The 13,235-nt window shown below is 43.2% G+C and overlaps 2 protein-coding genes across 2 annotated transcripts; both read right to left on the bottom strand.

The window, feature by feature from the left end:
• Nucleotides 1-598: 598 nt before the first annotated feature.
• LOC133926502 (beta-glucosidase 4) lies at nt 599-7,529 on the bottom strand. Its single transcript, XM_062372478.1, has 13 exons — nt 7,200-7,529; nt 6,143-6,209; nt 6,009-6,067; nt 5,614-5,689; nt 5,404-5,478; nt 5,240-5,327; nt 4,856-5,081; nt 3,528-3,643; nt 3,179-3,390; nt 2,665-2,699; nt 2,485-2,587; nt 1,099-1,207; nt 599-1,018 (listed from the first exon to the last, which is right to left on the bottom strand). Exons 1-13 carry the CDS (start codon nt 7,284-7,286, stop codon nt 820-822), a joined length of 1,452 nt encoding a protein of 483 aa, XP_062228462.1. The 5' UTR covers nt 7,287-7,529; the 3' UTR covers nt 599-819.
• A 2,395-nt stretch (nt 7,530-9,924) lies between these two features.
• LOC133926494 (small ribosomal subunit protein mS80 (rPPR6)-like) lies at nt 9,925-13,037 on the bottom strand. Its single transcript, XM_062372467.1, has 2 exons — nt 11,069-13,037; nt 9,925-10,274 (listed from the first exon to the last, which is right to left on the bottom strand). Exon 1 carries the CDS (start codon nt 12,952-12,954, stop codon nt 11,149-11,151), a length of 1,806 nt encoding a protein of 601 aa, XP_062228451.1. The 5' UTR covers nt 12,955-13,037; the 3' UTR covers nt 9,925-10,274; nt 11,069-11,148.
• Nucleotides 13,038-13,235: the final 198 nt, after the last annotated feature.

Here is a 13,235-nt window from a genome sequence, read left to right as displayed (position 1 = left end):
CAGGAGCACCATGGGAAGAAAAGAACACCAATGCAAAGGAGCAAATGTAGAGCACAGAATCAATCAGTTAGACATCTCCATTCTCTGATGAGAACCCCTCTCAACGGCCTGATTCCGCTCCTGACGCTGGCATCACATCCAAAGCCCGGAATGCAATGCAAAGGCACCGGGGCAGCAAAGCATGGAACTCCAGAAAGCAAGCAGAAAACCGTTGCCCGGCAGTCTGATGGACGGAATAAAAGAGGCATCATGCAAATCCTACAGCTGCAATGGGCCCCTGAACAGAAAAGAAAGTGAGTTGGCAGCTTCCATTGTTTCACCAGTCCTTGTTTCTGTACGACCGTACAAGTTTCAAGGGGGCAATGGTCACATGGCACCTTGTCCTTCAAGACTGACCAAACACAGAACAACTCACTGCCACCAGCAGCAAAAGATAAAGGGACTTGAGCCTAAACTCTTTAAGTCCCCTAATGAAAACTCTAGTGAAACAGAAAAGAACTTCCAAATCGCCAATAGAACCTTACAGATTAATGCAACGATAACAGCACATCAATACAGGAACAAGAAGCATGGGGGTCGTTCAGATGAAAAGTGTGAGTTATCTGCAAATGAGTGCTGCCTGGAATGAACTCGAAACTTACTGGTGCGGAGTTCTGATTCTTCGAGAATTCATTTGAGCTAGTGTTGGATCAATGACAGACTACATAGCACATATGAGATTATTATGATGAATACATACACTGGCGGTCACTGTAAGATACAACAACAGGAGAAACATTTACTGGATGTGTAATGTTCCTTTACTTGCTGTGGGTTCGCTCAGTCTGTGTCAGCTTTGTTTTCAGCAGCCTCGCCCTTCAAGAAGCGCGAGAACCACAGGGCTGATGCTTTAGGATGCCTGGAGAGCCCGTTCTTGTAATCGACATAAACAATGCCGAACCTCTTGGTGTATCCCATAGCCCACTCAAAGTTGTCCAAGAATGACCACGCAAAGTATCCACGAACATCAGCTCCATCCCTGCATCAAACAATTAGTTCCATAAGTCATTTTGTCGCTGAACGCTCTTAGTTGTGTGATGAACAGAAAAATCAGCTTACTTGATTGCTTGTGCAACTGAAGCGAGGTATCCTTTGAAGTAACCAACTCTCGTTGTGTCATTTAAGACCTGGTCAAGTGTTGCTGATTGATCGTCTTCCTCATCCATGCCTACAGGAAAGATACTAAGTGAGGACATCACACACTATGGTATTTTATTCAGATGATCAAATATCTTTTTTTAGGGATATAATATCATATGTTAGTTGCAACGAACACTATCAAGTGTGTTAGCAAAACTTCCATTATTGGTCTGCAATAACAAAAAGTGTATCACAGCGGTACATTTCACCTGTTAGATCTCCGAAATTCTAAATTCACAACCTAGTTTTTTCTAATAAATTTCCATTTAATATATTTTGGACAAATGCTCCATAGCTGTCAAAATCAGACATTTGGAACTGTTTAATTCACGCATGATAAGATGGAAGTTTTCAAATATGCATATATTTGTAAATTTGTATCAGCCAGTTCAGTTAGAATGCTGTAAATAGGAGGGCAATTGAAACTCTATTTCCAAATAGGCACAAATAAGACAGTAAATACAACCTACAAGCTGGCATCTTGGGCTTACATATTCAGCAATACATTAACTGGTGCAACAAATTTATGTTATTGTTCTTTTAGATGTACTTCAGTCTCCACTAGAATACTAAACGAGCAATCCATATACTGTGATTGTCAAAGAGTATCTACCCAGATTATCTACAGGAAACAGAAATTGTAAAAGTGTAAAATAGGGGCATAAAAAAAACTCTATCTTCAACCTTGATTCATGCAAAGGAATGCCAAAAAAACTGTGATGACATTCACTTCAGCAATATAGAGATTTGAGTTTGTAGGGTACGCGCGTGCAGCGCGTTGGTTAAGGCAGCCGGTTGTGGCGCCGCCGGCCCGGGCTCGAATCCGGGTACCTACCAAAAAAAACACCCCACCTCGCTGCTGCTGCTTTGAGCGCGCGCCTTCGGTGGGGGTTTTTCTCAGCTTAGTTGAAAGCCCCTGGGATGTCTTCCTGGCTGGGTCAAGTTTTTTTTTAGATTTGAGTTTGTACATATCTGTAGAATTTCCTGACATAACTTATTCCGCACCAAGCCACCAGTATTAGAAATTTACATTGCTTTTGCTCTCATCTATCATGTGCCCAGTGTACTCTTTCTATATAGATACCTATGGTCTACATTGTGATGTATCAGTTGTCCCTCATTCCTAATAGAAGTGAATAGTGAAATAAAGCAAATCGCAGGAAATCAGAATGCACATGAATCTGGAGCTCAGCACACAGGCGCAGGCAAATAGACAACTTAATCATGCTGGGCAAATGTGCACAATGATGTATGGGAAAACTGCAGGCTGCAACATTTTCATTTTGGGAAGTATGGAAGCCTTACCATTCTCAGTTACATAAATTGCTGGATTTTCATATCTCTTTGCTATATAAGTAAGTAATTTACGAAGACCCCAAGGAACTATGAAAAGCCATTCAGATGCAGCCTGCACAAATGTTGAGATGATTATGTTCGGACAGACCCGCAGAATTTACACATATGAAAAAAAAGTCCAGTTCTGACCCTTTCACCAATTTTTTCACCACTATTCCATTGTTCTGCCAAAACAAACAGATGTCAGCATAACAATAATATCAATTTGCATGCTTGATTTTGAAAAAAATCTTAAGTTGATCAAAGATGACTCATGCAAAACTGCAAACGAGTAGTTCCGCTACATACACCTACATCGATTCTGCAGTGTTCATCCAAGAACATTAGACTCAAGAAAGGAAGAAGAGGTTAGTGGATTTCATGCTTGACAGTAAAGGTAAAATGTGGTGTTGCCGTGTTGGGAGTGGAGTCAGCAGAAGGGTTCCTATCACATGATCAAATTATTTGTTACTAGGCGTTAAACTAACCACCCCACCCCCTCTCCCAAAAAAAAAACCCTCTCCTTTGGAAGGTAACACTCTTGAAAAGCTCTGGTGCTTACATACTTCATTTTTTGTATAAACAAGAGCTCTGTTTCAGGGATTCTCTTGCATCATTTGCTAATGTCAAAAAAAGAGATTTCTTCATAGCTTTAGTATTTTACCTATTCTCTCCGCTTGTTGTACTCGATAGAAATAAATATCTTCTGGGTCCGGATGATGAGCAATGAATCTCGAGGTGTAATGGTTTAGTCCAATAAAATCAATTTTGTTCCTCATGAATTCTTTATCTTTCTCCGAGAAGGTTGGAAGATCATTGCCCAGCCGCTGACGCATGCTTTCTGGGTAATCACCGAAATATATTGGATCTAGGTACCTTCAAGGAAAGGGAAAATAATCAGCAGACGTCATAAATATCCCAGGAACCCAGTACCGAAAAAATGTGGGCACATTATACTACATTAATTTATAAGTCCCGTGAAAGATTTATTCAGAACATGAACAGAAACATACCATCCAAGTTGAAAGTCAAGCCTCCGTTCTGCAGCAATTTGATCTTCCACTTTCTCAGAAAATGGCTCTGCCCATTCACAATCGACAACCAGCCCTACTTCACCACCTTGTGCAGCCTATATTTGTAACATGTAAAACCATCAGACAAACAAAATGTATTGCAAGGAAACTGATGGAATGATGATCAGGGTACCAAATACCGGCTATGTAGCACTGATACGGATACTTATATTGGTATCGGGCCGATACGGATACACGGATACGCCATTTTGCCCAAAAACTCGATACGCGGATAAGTTTTACTATTTTTTAAAAAATAATTAATATGGTGCATATAATAATAGTAGGAAAATCAAATTAGAGAAAATATGTCGTGCAACTAATTTTGCATTGCAACTACTATTTTTTTCACATTCATGACTGGTCCACATAAATCTACGAGCAAATGCATCATATATTTATAATAAGAAAAAAAAAGAATAGAAAAGAAAAAAGAAAAAAAGATTAGATGTATTGGGCTGCCATTTTTCAGCTCATCCAGGCACAACAACTGGCCCATCCCTTGCCCTAATTAACACCCCCACCCCACTCCCGAGCCCTCACGCCTCTCCTCCCTGCCTATACTTCCAGCTGCCACCGCCTCTCCTTCCACCTGCCGCCTCTCCTTCCCGCCGCTGCCTCACGCCCCCGCCGCCGCCCCGCCTCCACCTCCTCTCCCCTACAGCCGCCTCCACCACCTCGCCCCCGTCGCCGCCACTCCCACCTTGCCCCAGCCGCCCCCACCCCCGCCCTCACCACCGCCTCAACCTCTCCCTCACCGCCGCCTCCTCCTCTCCCCCCTCTGTCGCCGCCATCTCCTCCTCTCCCCAAGGCTTGGGTTGGGCCATATCGGAGATGTATCGACCAAGTATCCCGCCCGTATCCGATTTTTCTTTTTTCTTTTTTCCTGATACGCGACAGATACGTATCAGAGTTGTATCCGTATTAGATACCGTATCCGATATGAATACGCTCGATCAAGGGCGTATCGGTGTTTTGTGGAATACCGGTATTGACAAATACTGATAGGAAATAAGGTGAATTGTACGCTGTTCCAAACTTCCAATTACCATTATATACATGGAAATTAGCATGTAGAGATGATGGAGGAGATACAGGAACTTGAGAAAATGCGAAGAAAAATAAGGGGAGAAAAAAAGAAACCGAATTAATAGAGAACTAATGGAACTGAGAACAGCTGGTTTCAAAAGAATTGACCAAGACCAGGATTTGCACCCCCAAAAAAAGAAACATTACACCGATAATTCAGATAAAAACCAAAAAGAGACCTTGAATTTCCTTCTGTAAACATCAACAGCAGCAGCATGAGCCAAGATTTGGTGATGAGCGGCCAAGTAACATCTAGAAGTTTCACCTTCGCATCCTCCAGGTGCAAAAACTCCAATCCCATAACCATTAACTGCAGTTTGAAGAGGCTCATTGATTGTTATCCAATGCTTTACTCTGTCTCCAAAATTTGCAAAGCAAGCTTCTGCATACAATGCAAAGTACTCCCTGGGATATTATGATGGTGAGAAACTCATAAAATACACCAAATCAGGCAACATTTTTGAAGTAAAGACTTGTCTTGAAAAGAATCTTCTATGCAATCATTCATGTGAGCATTTAAGAAAACTTTGTACTGCAAACTTAAGACGCCTGCAATGACTTACACAATCTTGTCGGAAAGCCATCCCCCCAGAGTCTTTTGAAGATTGTATGGAAGATCCCAATGATAGAGAGTTGCGTAAGGTTCAATTCCTACAGCCAGAAAGATGAGTGGTTAATAACTAGAAGTACTGTAACCTTTCAGGGTATCAAGTAAACCATCTGCCACCTTTTGCGATCATAAAATTGATGAGGTCGTTATAGAAGGCAACTCCTTGCTCATTGACCTTTCCCCCCAGTCCATCTGCAGGCATGAAAATTTTATAATCTTACGGATAGGAAAATGATATTAAGCAGTAGCGATGGCAAACAATAGACAAAATGCAGATATTCGTGCAGTATCTGTAAGTAAATCTCCTAGCTGCTAAGATTAACATACCAGGAAATATACGTGCCCAAGATATGGAAAATCTATAAGCACAAAAACCCAAACTGGCCATGAGCTCAATGTCTTCCTGAAATATTCATAGCAAAAATTTCAAACAAAAAATTACTGCTTCCAGGGAGCAATGCTTTAATATGGTAGAAATTGAGGAACAAGCTGGTTTTCACATTCATTTATAATATATTCCCTTAGACTCTTTACAACAGAACAGTTAATAAAAAATAAAGGTCGACCAACCTAGGAGGAACTAGGTGGCATTGTACATAAGAAGAAATAGGCACCCAAATTCAAGTTAAAGATAGAACAGTTAATAAGAAGTTGGTGTTTTACTTTTACCCCTTCCTTCTTTTTTGTTTGTGGTAAACTGAGACAGGGATGGTAGGCACTACCTTGTACCGATGGTAATGATCAACTGCAACATCTGCATTGCTTCTGTCTAAGATCCGTTCTGAAAGCAGAAGCATTTGAACACCATAGTTAAATCGATGTATTTGAAGAACATTAAGGAACCAGATAAACAAACCTTTGTCTTCTGTGAAGACATCCCAAATGTTATCTCCTTTGCCTGCCTCCCTTCTTGCTCCCTCAATCTACAAACCAAAAAAAAATTCAAACAACATGACTTCTGATTTTGGAAAAGAAACAGGTTTCCTCTTTATATTTTCTTTTTTGGTCTTCTTAGTGTCTAGACACAGGCACGATTCTTTCCCCAAAAAACTAGGCACCATTGGATCAATTCATAATCCACGTTGAGATTCATGCACCCCAACTTGATTCCCAGACTCTTATTCTTCCATCATTCTTCCACCCGTTGATCTCCGCAGTCTGCACCCTGCAGCTGGCGGTGTTGACAGCAATTCTACCACACTATTTGCCAACGCCCACGTCCAGTTCTCCACCACTGGCCTGGTGAACGCTATAGAGGCAAGGCAGGCTTGGTGCATAAATTCTCAAAACCAATCCAACATGCACCATTCCTATTCCCTTTTGGTTGAACAACACAAGCAATAGTGCCTGGATGAATTTCTGAATAGTTAAGTTTCTACACCGAGCTGGGTCCATCGTTTCATGCTCCCCCCTCCTCTCCCCTCCCCCAACAATCCAAGCACACGGGAAACATTCATCAGAAGTTACACCTGGATGCTAATAATTGTTTTTAGAACAAAACAAAATTTAAATGCTAATATTAGGAGTGTCTAGTTTGACGGAGATGTCCTACACGCGGGATACCGATCCGCCCCTGCATTCCTAGACACCAGCTCCCCATGTCATCGACGAGCTGAATCAATCAACACCATACATCGATCCGGACTCGCGCCGTAACGCTGATCAGCAGGTGGAACAAGGTAAGCAGTCGCAGCTATCGCGCTAGAACTAAGAACTGAAGTCGCAACGGAGGCCAACAAACAGTGGAGATCATTCGAATCTCGGAACTACAGTCCCAAGCAAGCCACGCGTGCACGAGCTAGCGCGCAGTCCACTCCTAGAGACGGCGGAACAAGCCGCGCGACGGGCGCCGAGCCGCCGAGGGAAGGCGGCTGCGCGGGGTGCGGCGGCCGGGACGAGGGGGTGGTACCAACCTGGTAGGCGGAGGTGGCGACGCCGAAGACGAAGCCGTCGGGGAAGTCGGCGCGGGTCAGCTCCGCCTCGCGCCCCGTGCTCCCCATTGCTCCGGGCCTCCGGCTGCCCGGCGGGTGGGTGATGGAGTGAGCGATCTCGAAGAAGCGTGGAGGAGTGGGTGAATTTGGAATCCGCGTGGCGTCGGGCTGCTGGCTGGGTTGCCGGGGAGTAGAATAAATAGCGGCTGAACCCGGAAGCGACGCTCCGCGCTTGTCCGGCCGGCGAGAGCGCTGGGGAAACACGTGAGAGCCCACGTCGCCCTGTCGCTCTCTGCCAATGGGGTGGAGTCACGCGACGCAGATCCGGGGGCGCTTGCGCTTTCCAGTTGGTAAAAAATTGAATAAATTCCTCGTGTCACTATATTCATCCAATTTTTTATATGTCAAATGTCATTGACGCTGAATAGCATATAAGGATTAGGATGAATTTTTAGTGACACATCAGGAGTTCTCTCTAAAAAAATTCACCAGTCAGCTGTCCTTAAAAAACAGGGGATTTCATCTAAATAGGAAATTATTTTTTTATTTAACATATATAATTAGCGTTGAGTTAATCTCATCTATCTATTTAAATAGAAAATTACTCAGTGTACTCATTACTTAACATATATATTTACCGTTGAGTTAATCTCATATTCGTAATCATGTGCATAGGGATTTTTTTGGGTCCAGCGAGGTAGTGTGTGTCTAGTCCGTGGAAAATGGGCCCTACATGCATCATATAGACTGAAGAGACAGGGACTTGACTTGGATCCGATTTCCTCATACCCCACAGCCCATATGGCCATGTCTTTTTTATTTTATATTTTTGCTAGTTTTCAGTTGCCATAAGTTCTTCTTTATTGAACTGAGCCAAGGATAACCAAGCTGAGCTTGCGAATGAGCCATAAACGGAATAGATTAGCGGATATGGTCATACGGTCATATTAAAGGCAATGATAGGAATGCAAGCATTCTACAAGGAAACTGAATAAGGTTCAAATATTAAAATTTAAAACAGAATGCTCCAGGAAATAGATAAAATGTCTTAACTTTTTTTTTAGGAAGCTAAAATGTCTTACTAGACTATCAAGGAATGGCCTATGACTGATGTTACATGGCTTCAGTCTCTGGTTAGGAAAAAAAAAAGCCCTTCAATCGTGGAAAGCGTGGTTAGCAGTATCAAATTAGATTGTTAGCAGGAGGAGAAAAGGAACCCTTGTCAGTTGTCACTAGAGCCTCTCACTTGGATGCTCATGCTTTAGCCCGATAAAACATCGAGTGGATTGCATTTTGCAGCGGAGCAGTTGTTTCAAAGTCGAAAGAATGAGAGCACTGCTTAAAAAGTTCTAATAGAAAATGGACATACAATTTGCCACCGTCTGTTTTGTGATGCCATATCCATAAAAAACAGCGAAAGGCCGGCACAGAAACTCTTGCAATGCTTCAGCCATTACTTGACAAGACAAAGCAACTCTTATACTACATTCCAGGGGTCCTTTGTTAAGCTCAAATCAATCGGCCCAGAGACGCGATATGCATCAAATAGAAAATAGAAACAGGGCACTTGGATAAACCCGGATCAGATTCTGATCATCACCATGAGTGGCAGCTGTTTAATCATATAATATAACTCCATCTAAGCTGTAACTTAAATAGGGCCAGCAAGACCATCTATGGATAGATCAATCCGTTATTCTTTGTTTGTGCAAAGTAAATTGGATACACTACACAGTTTTTCTTGTGAATGTGCATGCGTCACCAGTGGCGTGATTAGAGGTGTCAACCAATCGACAGCAAGAACAGCAGCGATTAGGACGCACGAAGTCAATACTCAACGATATCTTGCATTCAACAGGCTGTTTTTTAGGGCGGTGACAAGGATGACTAGCTGAAATTCTAAAATATGGCATGGTACGTCAGCGGAGATCATGATCTGCTGATAATTGACATGGGGGGGGGGGGGGTGAGCTACTGCCATAGTTACAATGGAATGAAATTAAAATTGTAAGAGAAAACACTTCACAATTATCTGACTTCCTGCTACATCAGTACTGTCCCGATTTTCTTTTTTCAGCGCTCTTTCATAAACAAAAATGTAACTACAACTAGAAAACTGCCAGGCTCACTTTGTGCTAGTAGAAAATTGACCATACGCTTAATCAAACAAATTACGAGCGCCTACCAGTTCTGTTCAATCAAACAAATTACGAGTCACCAGAAGAAAACAATCTATCACAAAGTGTGCCTGCTGGTGATGCCCTTAATCAAACAAATTACGAGTGCCTGCACCATCTTATTGGCTTACTAGTCACCAGAAGAAAACAATCTATCACATAGTGTGGAATAAACCAATAAGTAATGTGTAGTGACAGATGTGACTAGAATATAACAGTGTGTTATGCAATGTAGCAGGTAAGAGACTAAGAAATCCTGCTGCAATAAACTAGTTCAGGCAAGCAAAACAAACGAATAAAAACGCAATTGCAGTGATTTGAAGAGGCATCAAATAATGCCAGAACTACAGCTACGCTTAACTAAATGTATAGCTTACACAATGCAGCAATCTGAACTTCTGAAAAATCATTACACCATTCAGTGATAATTTTCATAATCACATATACGTGCCGATTTTCAGTGCAATACTACCAGGGAACTTAAAGATTCTGCAGATGTCCTACACAATAAATATACTGAATTGACAGCAGACAGTACCGTTGGCAGATAAATCACTTAACGCAATGCACAATTAAAACCTTGACTCGGGTGAATCAAGGAGGGAGAGAGCAAGCAATTACTAGTCCTACTTGTGGTTTGATCTGAAGGCACCAATGGCTTTGTACCAGGGATTCCAGACCTTGTACAGGAGCAGCTACTGCTTGGGGCCTAGCAATTAATCCCAATAGGTTGCAATCTTATAGATGCTAATCACTGCATAGTAGTCTTGGCAGAGACAACTCTCGTTAGGAAAATTTGCAGCCACCAATAGAACTTGATTGTTTTCAGCGTGACTCGGAGACAACACTTTTACATTTTCTATCTTCAAAGAGATCATTCCTGAATGATGTGATTGCAAATAAGAACCTTCCAAAACTCAGCTAAAATCAGAATGAATTGCCTGGATTTTAATAAACAGTCCTGCCTCACAGTATAAAGCATCTGGTCTCAAATGAGGCTAAAGAGCCTGATTATAAGAGAATCGGTTTAGTTTGCAATTTCAAGTACCATCAGCCACTGGCCACTAGGAATAGAACCTTAAAAGATTCACAAAGAAAAATACAACATAGGACACAAAGCTAACTCTATAGAAAACAGAACTGGTAGGCACCAACTATTTTTGTCATGCATGGGTAGAGTTGTGTGTTCAAGTTATCACAAACAAAAGCGCAGGAAAATGATAGACTGAATTATTTTCTAATGAACAACAATTCCAGTCATGCACTTGAATTATATCGAAAATAATGGGTGCAACTCAAAAGCCTTAAGAGATAACATTAAAGGTAACATTTAGGTGTACTAAACAATCAATGAATGGTATCCTAAATCACAAAATATGATAAGAGTATTTCCCTAAGTTGAATTTCGTTTGCAGGCCAAGTTATTCATTCATGTTCTTAAATAAGACATTCCCTAAATCAGACCCCCCCAGTGCCTGCTACAACATGACGAGGTATGAGATCAAATGTAAAACGGTATATAGTAATTCTCATACAGTAAAGACACAGCAGTTCTAGACCAAAACTAAATACTCTTCTTTGTCAGTCTAGCATTTAAATATAAATGCAAAATTATTGTAGTAAATAACAACAAACAGACACAAGTACAAAAGATGATGTTCCTTGCAAGCTCACCAGAGATGCAGAGCACAAAAAAGAAAGAGCTGCCCAAAAATTAATTAGCAGCCGTATCACTCCAAGTGTATCCTAAAGAACTATGCTTCCTGGCTTGCCTTTGACTGCATTTCCTCCCTTTCCAACTCCTTGACTGCAGCTATGAGGCTGCGACTTATACCCTTCAGGCACAAACCACTATCCTCCATTTCCTCCAGGAGTTTCTCAGCTGTTCTCCAGTCTGTAGCCTTGAGACACAATGACTGAATCAGTTTGTCATATTCATCCGCATTTGGCTGCAAGCCATCTTTCCTCATCTCCTTTAGGCACTCAATGGCCTTCCCAAACTCCTCTATCTTGCAGTATCCACGAATTAGTATGTGATAAGTAACCCTGTTTAGTTTCGGATGAATCTTCTTAGCCTCACCAAGTAGAGCATGGGCTTCATCAACCATTCCTCCTTTTGTGTAGCCACTCATGAGTACACTGTAAGTATAAATATCAGGACTGAGCCCTTGGCTCTCCATCACTCTTATCAAACCTTTTGCATCCTCCATTTCTCCCTCTTTAGACAATGCTGTGATGACAAAATTAAACACTGCTTTACCAGGAGCTGGGCCAAGATTCACCATCCTCATCAACAATGTCTTTGCATCCTCCAATTTCTTTTTCCTACATAAACCATGGATAACTGTGGCAAAGGTCTTTCCTGCATTCTTAAGAGACTCCCCTTGGTACTCTTCGAGCAGCACCATCTTCGTCAACAAATTATTTGCATCCTCTACTTTATTTCTCCTACACAAAGCATGTATAACCGTGGCAAAGGACTTTCCTGCATGCTTTAGAGAATCCCCTTGGTACTCTTCCAGCAGCTCCAGAGCAGTACCAATGGTCTCATCATTCCTCACCAAAGCACCAACAAGGAAATCCAAGGCCGATTTTGGGATCTGAATATTCTTCTCCTTCGCTGCTAGGTATAATGAATGTGCCTCCTTCACCTTCTTCCCCTCGCAAAGGAAAGTCAAGGTCTTGCCAACCTTCTCACCGTTAGGGAAGCAGCCAGAGCCAATCATCTTCTCACAAACTTCCCATGCAGAACGGAACATGGACTTCTTTCGAGCTGCTTCGATCACCAGATAATAGGTGTCGCTGTCCGGAGTACAACCAAGCTCATCGAACATGGCAAACACCTCCAGCGCCGCCTTCGACTTCTCGAGCTTCCAAAATATTGCAATCATTTCATTCAACAACGGAGTGCTCACTGATCCTGGCACAGTGCCAATTTCCTTAACCAAATCCCAAAGCAAGTACGCGTCCATCTTGTCAACCTCATCGGAATCAGCGACCTTGCTCACGAGGATCTCAAGATTCGAGAGGCTCTTGGCCGTGGGGTTGTTCTTCGCGGCGTAGTTGAACAAGAGGATTAGTTTCTTACAAGAGCATTGCTCGGCAGTGAGGAGGACTGCGGCGAGGAGCGGCTCGTTGAAGTCCACGACCATGTCGGCGAGGGTGGAGGCGATCTGGTCCTCAGGAGTGCCCTCGACGATGGCGCGGACGCGTGCGACCTCCTCCTCGTCAGCTACGGAATTGGTGACGCCTGAGGGAGCGAAGATGTCATCAGCATCGCCAGCCTCCTCCCACATCGAGCTGAGGTTGTCCTCGCCGGCCTCGGTGGCATCAGCAGGGGCACCGGCAGCCGAGGAGGCGGAGTCGTCCGGGAGGGGATACGAGGAGGAGGAGGATGCATCGGGGAGGAGATCAGGGGAGGAGGAGAGGAAGCGAGAGAGAGGGCGTGGAGGAGGTAGTCGGGTTAGGGCTCGAGTGGGATGTCGTGGTGACGGCGGCGTCGGCGACCTGGGAATGGAGGAGCGGAGGAGGAGAAGAGCACGAGCTCTCGAACGCCACATCGTCGCCGTGGTCCTCGGCGGCGGCGGCGAGGTGTTCTAATGGTTGTGTTGCGTGGAGGGGGAGGAGCAGTCGTGGAGGGAGGAGGAGGTTTCTTTCTAGGGTTTAAGGCCTTTTGGGCTGGGCCTGACTATCGCCATCGTATTGGGCCATTATAACCTGTTGATGGGCCGAAAACTTGTTTCTATTTGATTGCTCTTTCCTACAAGTTTTACAACTTGAGTAAAAAGTAGCCCATCAATCATATGAACGATCAGCTTCATTGCAGATATGAATATGAATT

The sequence above is a fragment of the Phragmites australis genome, chromosome 1 (genome assembly GCF_958298935.1).
Source record: "Phragmites australis chromosome 1, lpPhrAust1.1, whole genome shotgun sequence".
NCBI lineage: Eukaryota > Viridiplantae > Streptophyta > Magnoliopsida > Poales > Poaceae > Phragmites > Phragmites australis.
This window is presented reverse-complemented; position numbering and strand designations above follow the sequence as displayed.

Coding starts and splice junctions, on each gene's coding strand:
- LOC133926502 (XM_062372478.1), bottom strand. CDS start 7,286: ATGGGGAGCACGGGGCGCGAGGCGGAGCTGACCCGCGCCGACTTCCCC. Junction 6,210..7,199: donor TCGCCACCTCCGCCTACCAG/GTTGGTACCACC, acceptor TTTGGTTTGTAG/ATTGAGGGAGCAAGAAGGGA. Junction 3,391..3,527: donor CTTGACTTTCAACTTGGATG/GTATGTTTCTGT, acceptor CTTTCCTTGAAG/GTACCTAGATCCAATATATT.
- LOC133926494 (XM_062372467.1), bottom strand. CDS start 12,954: ATGTGGCGTTCGAGAGCTCGTGCTCTTCTCCTCCTCCGCTCCTCCATT.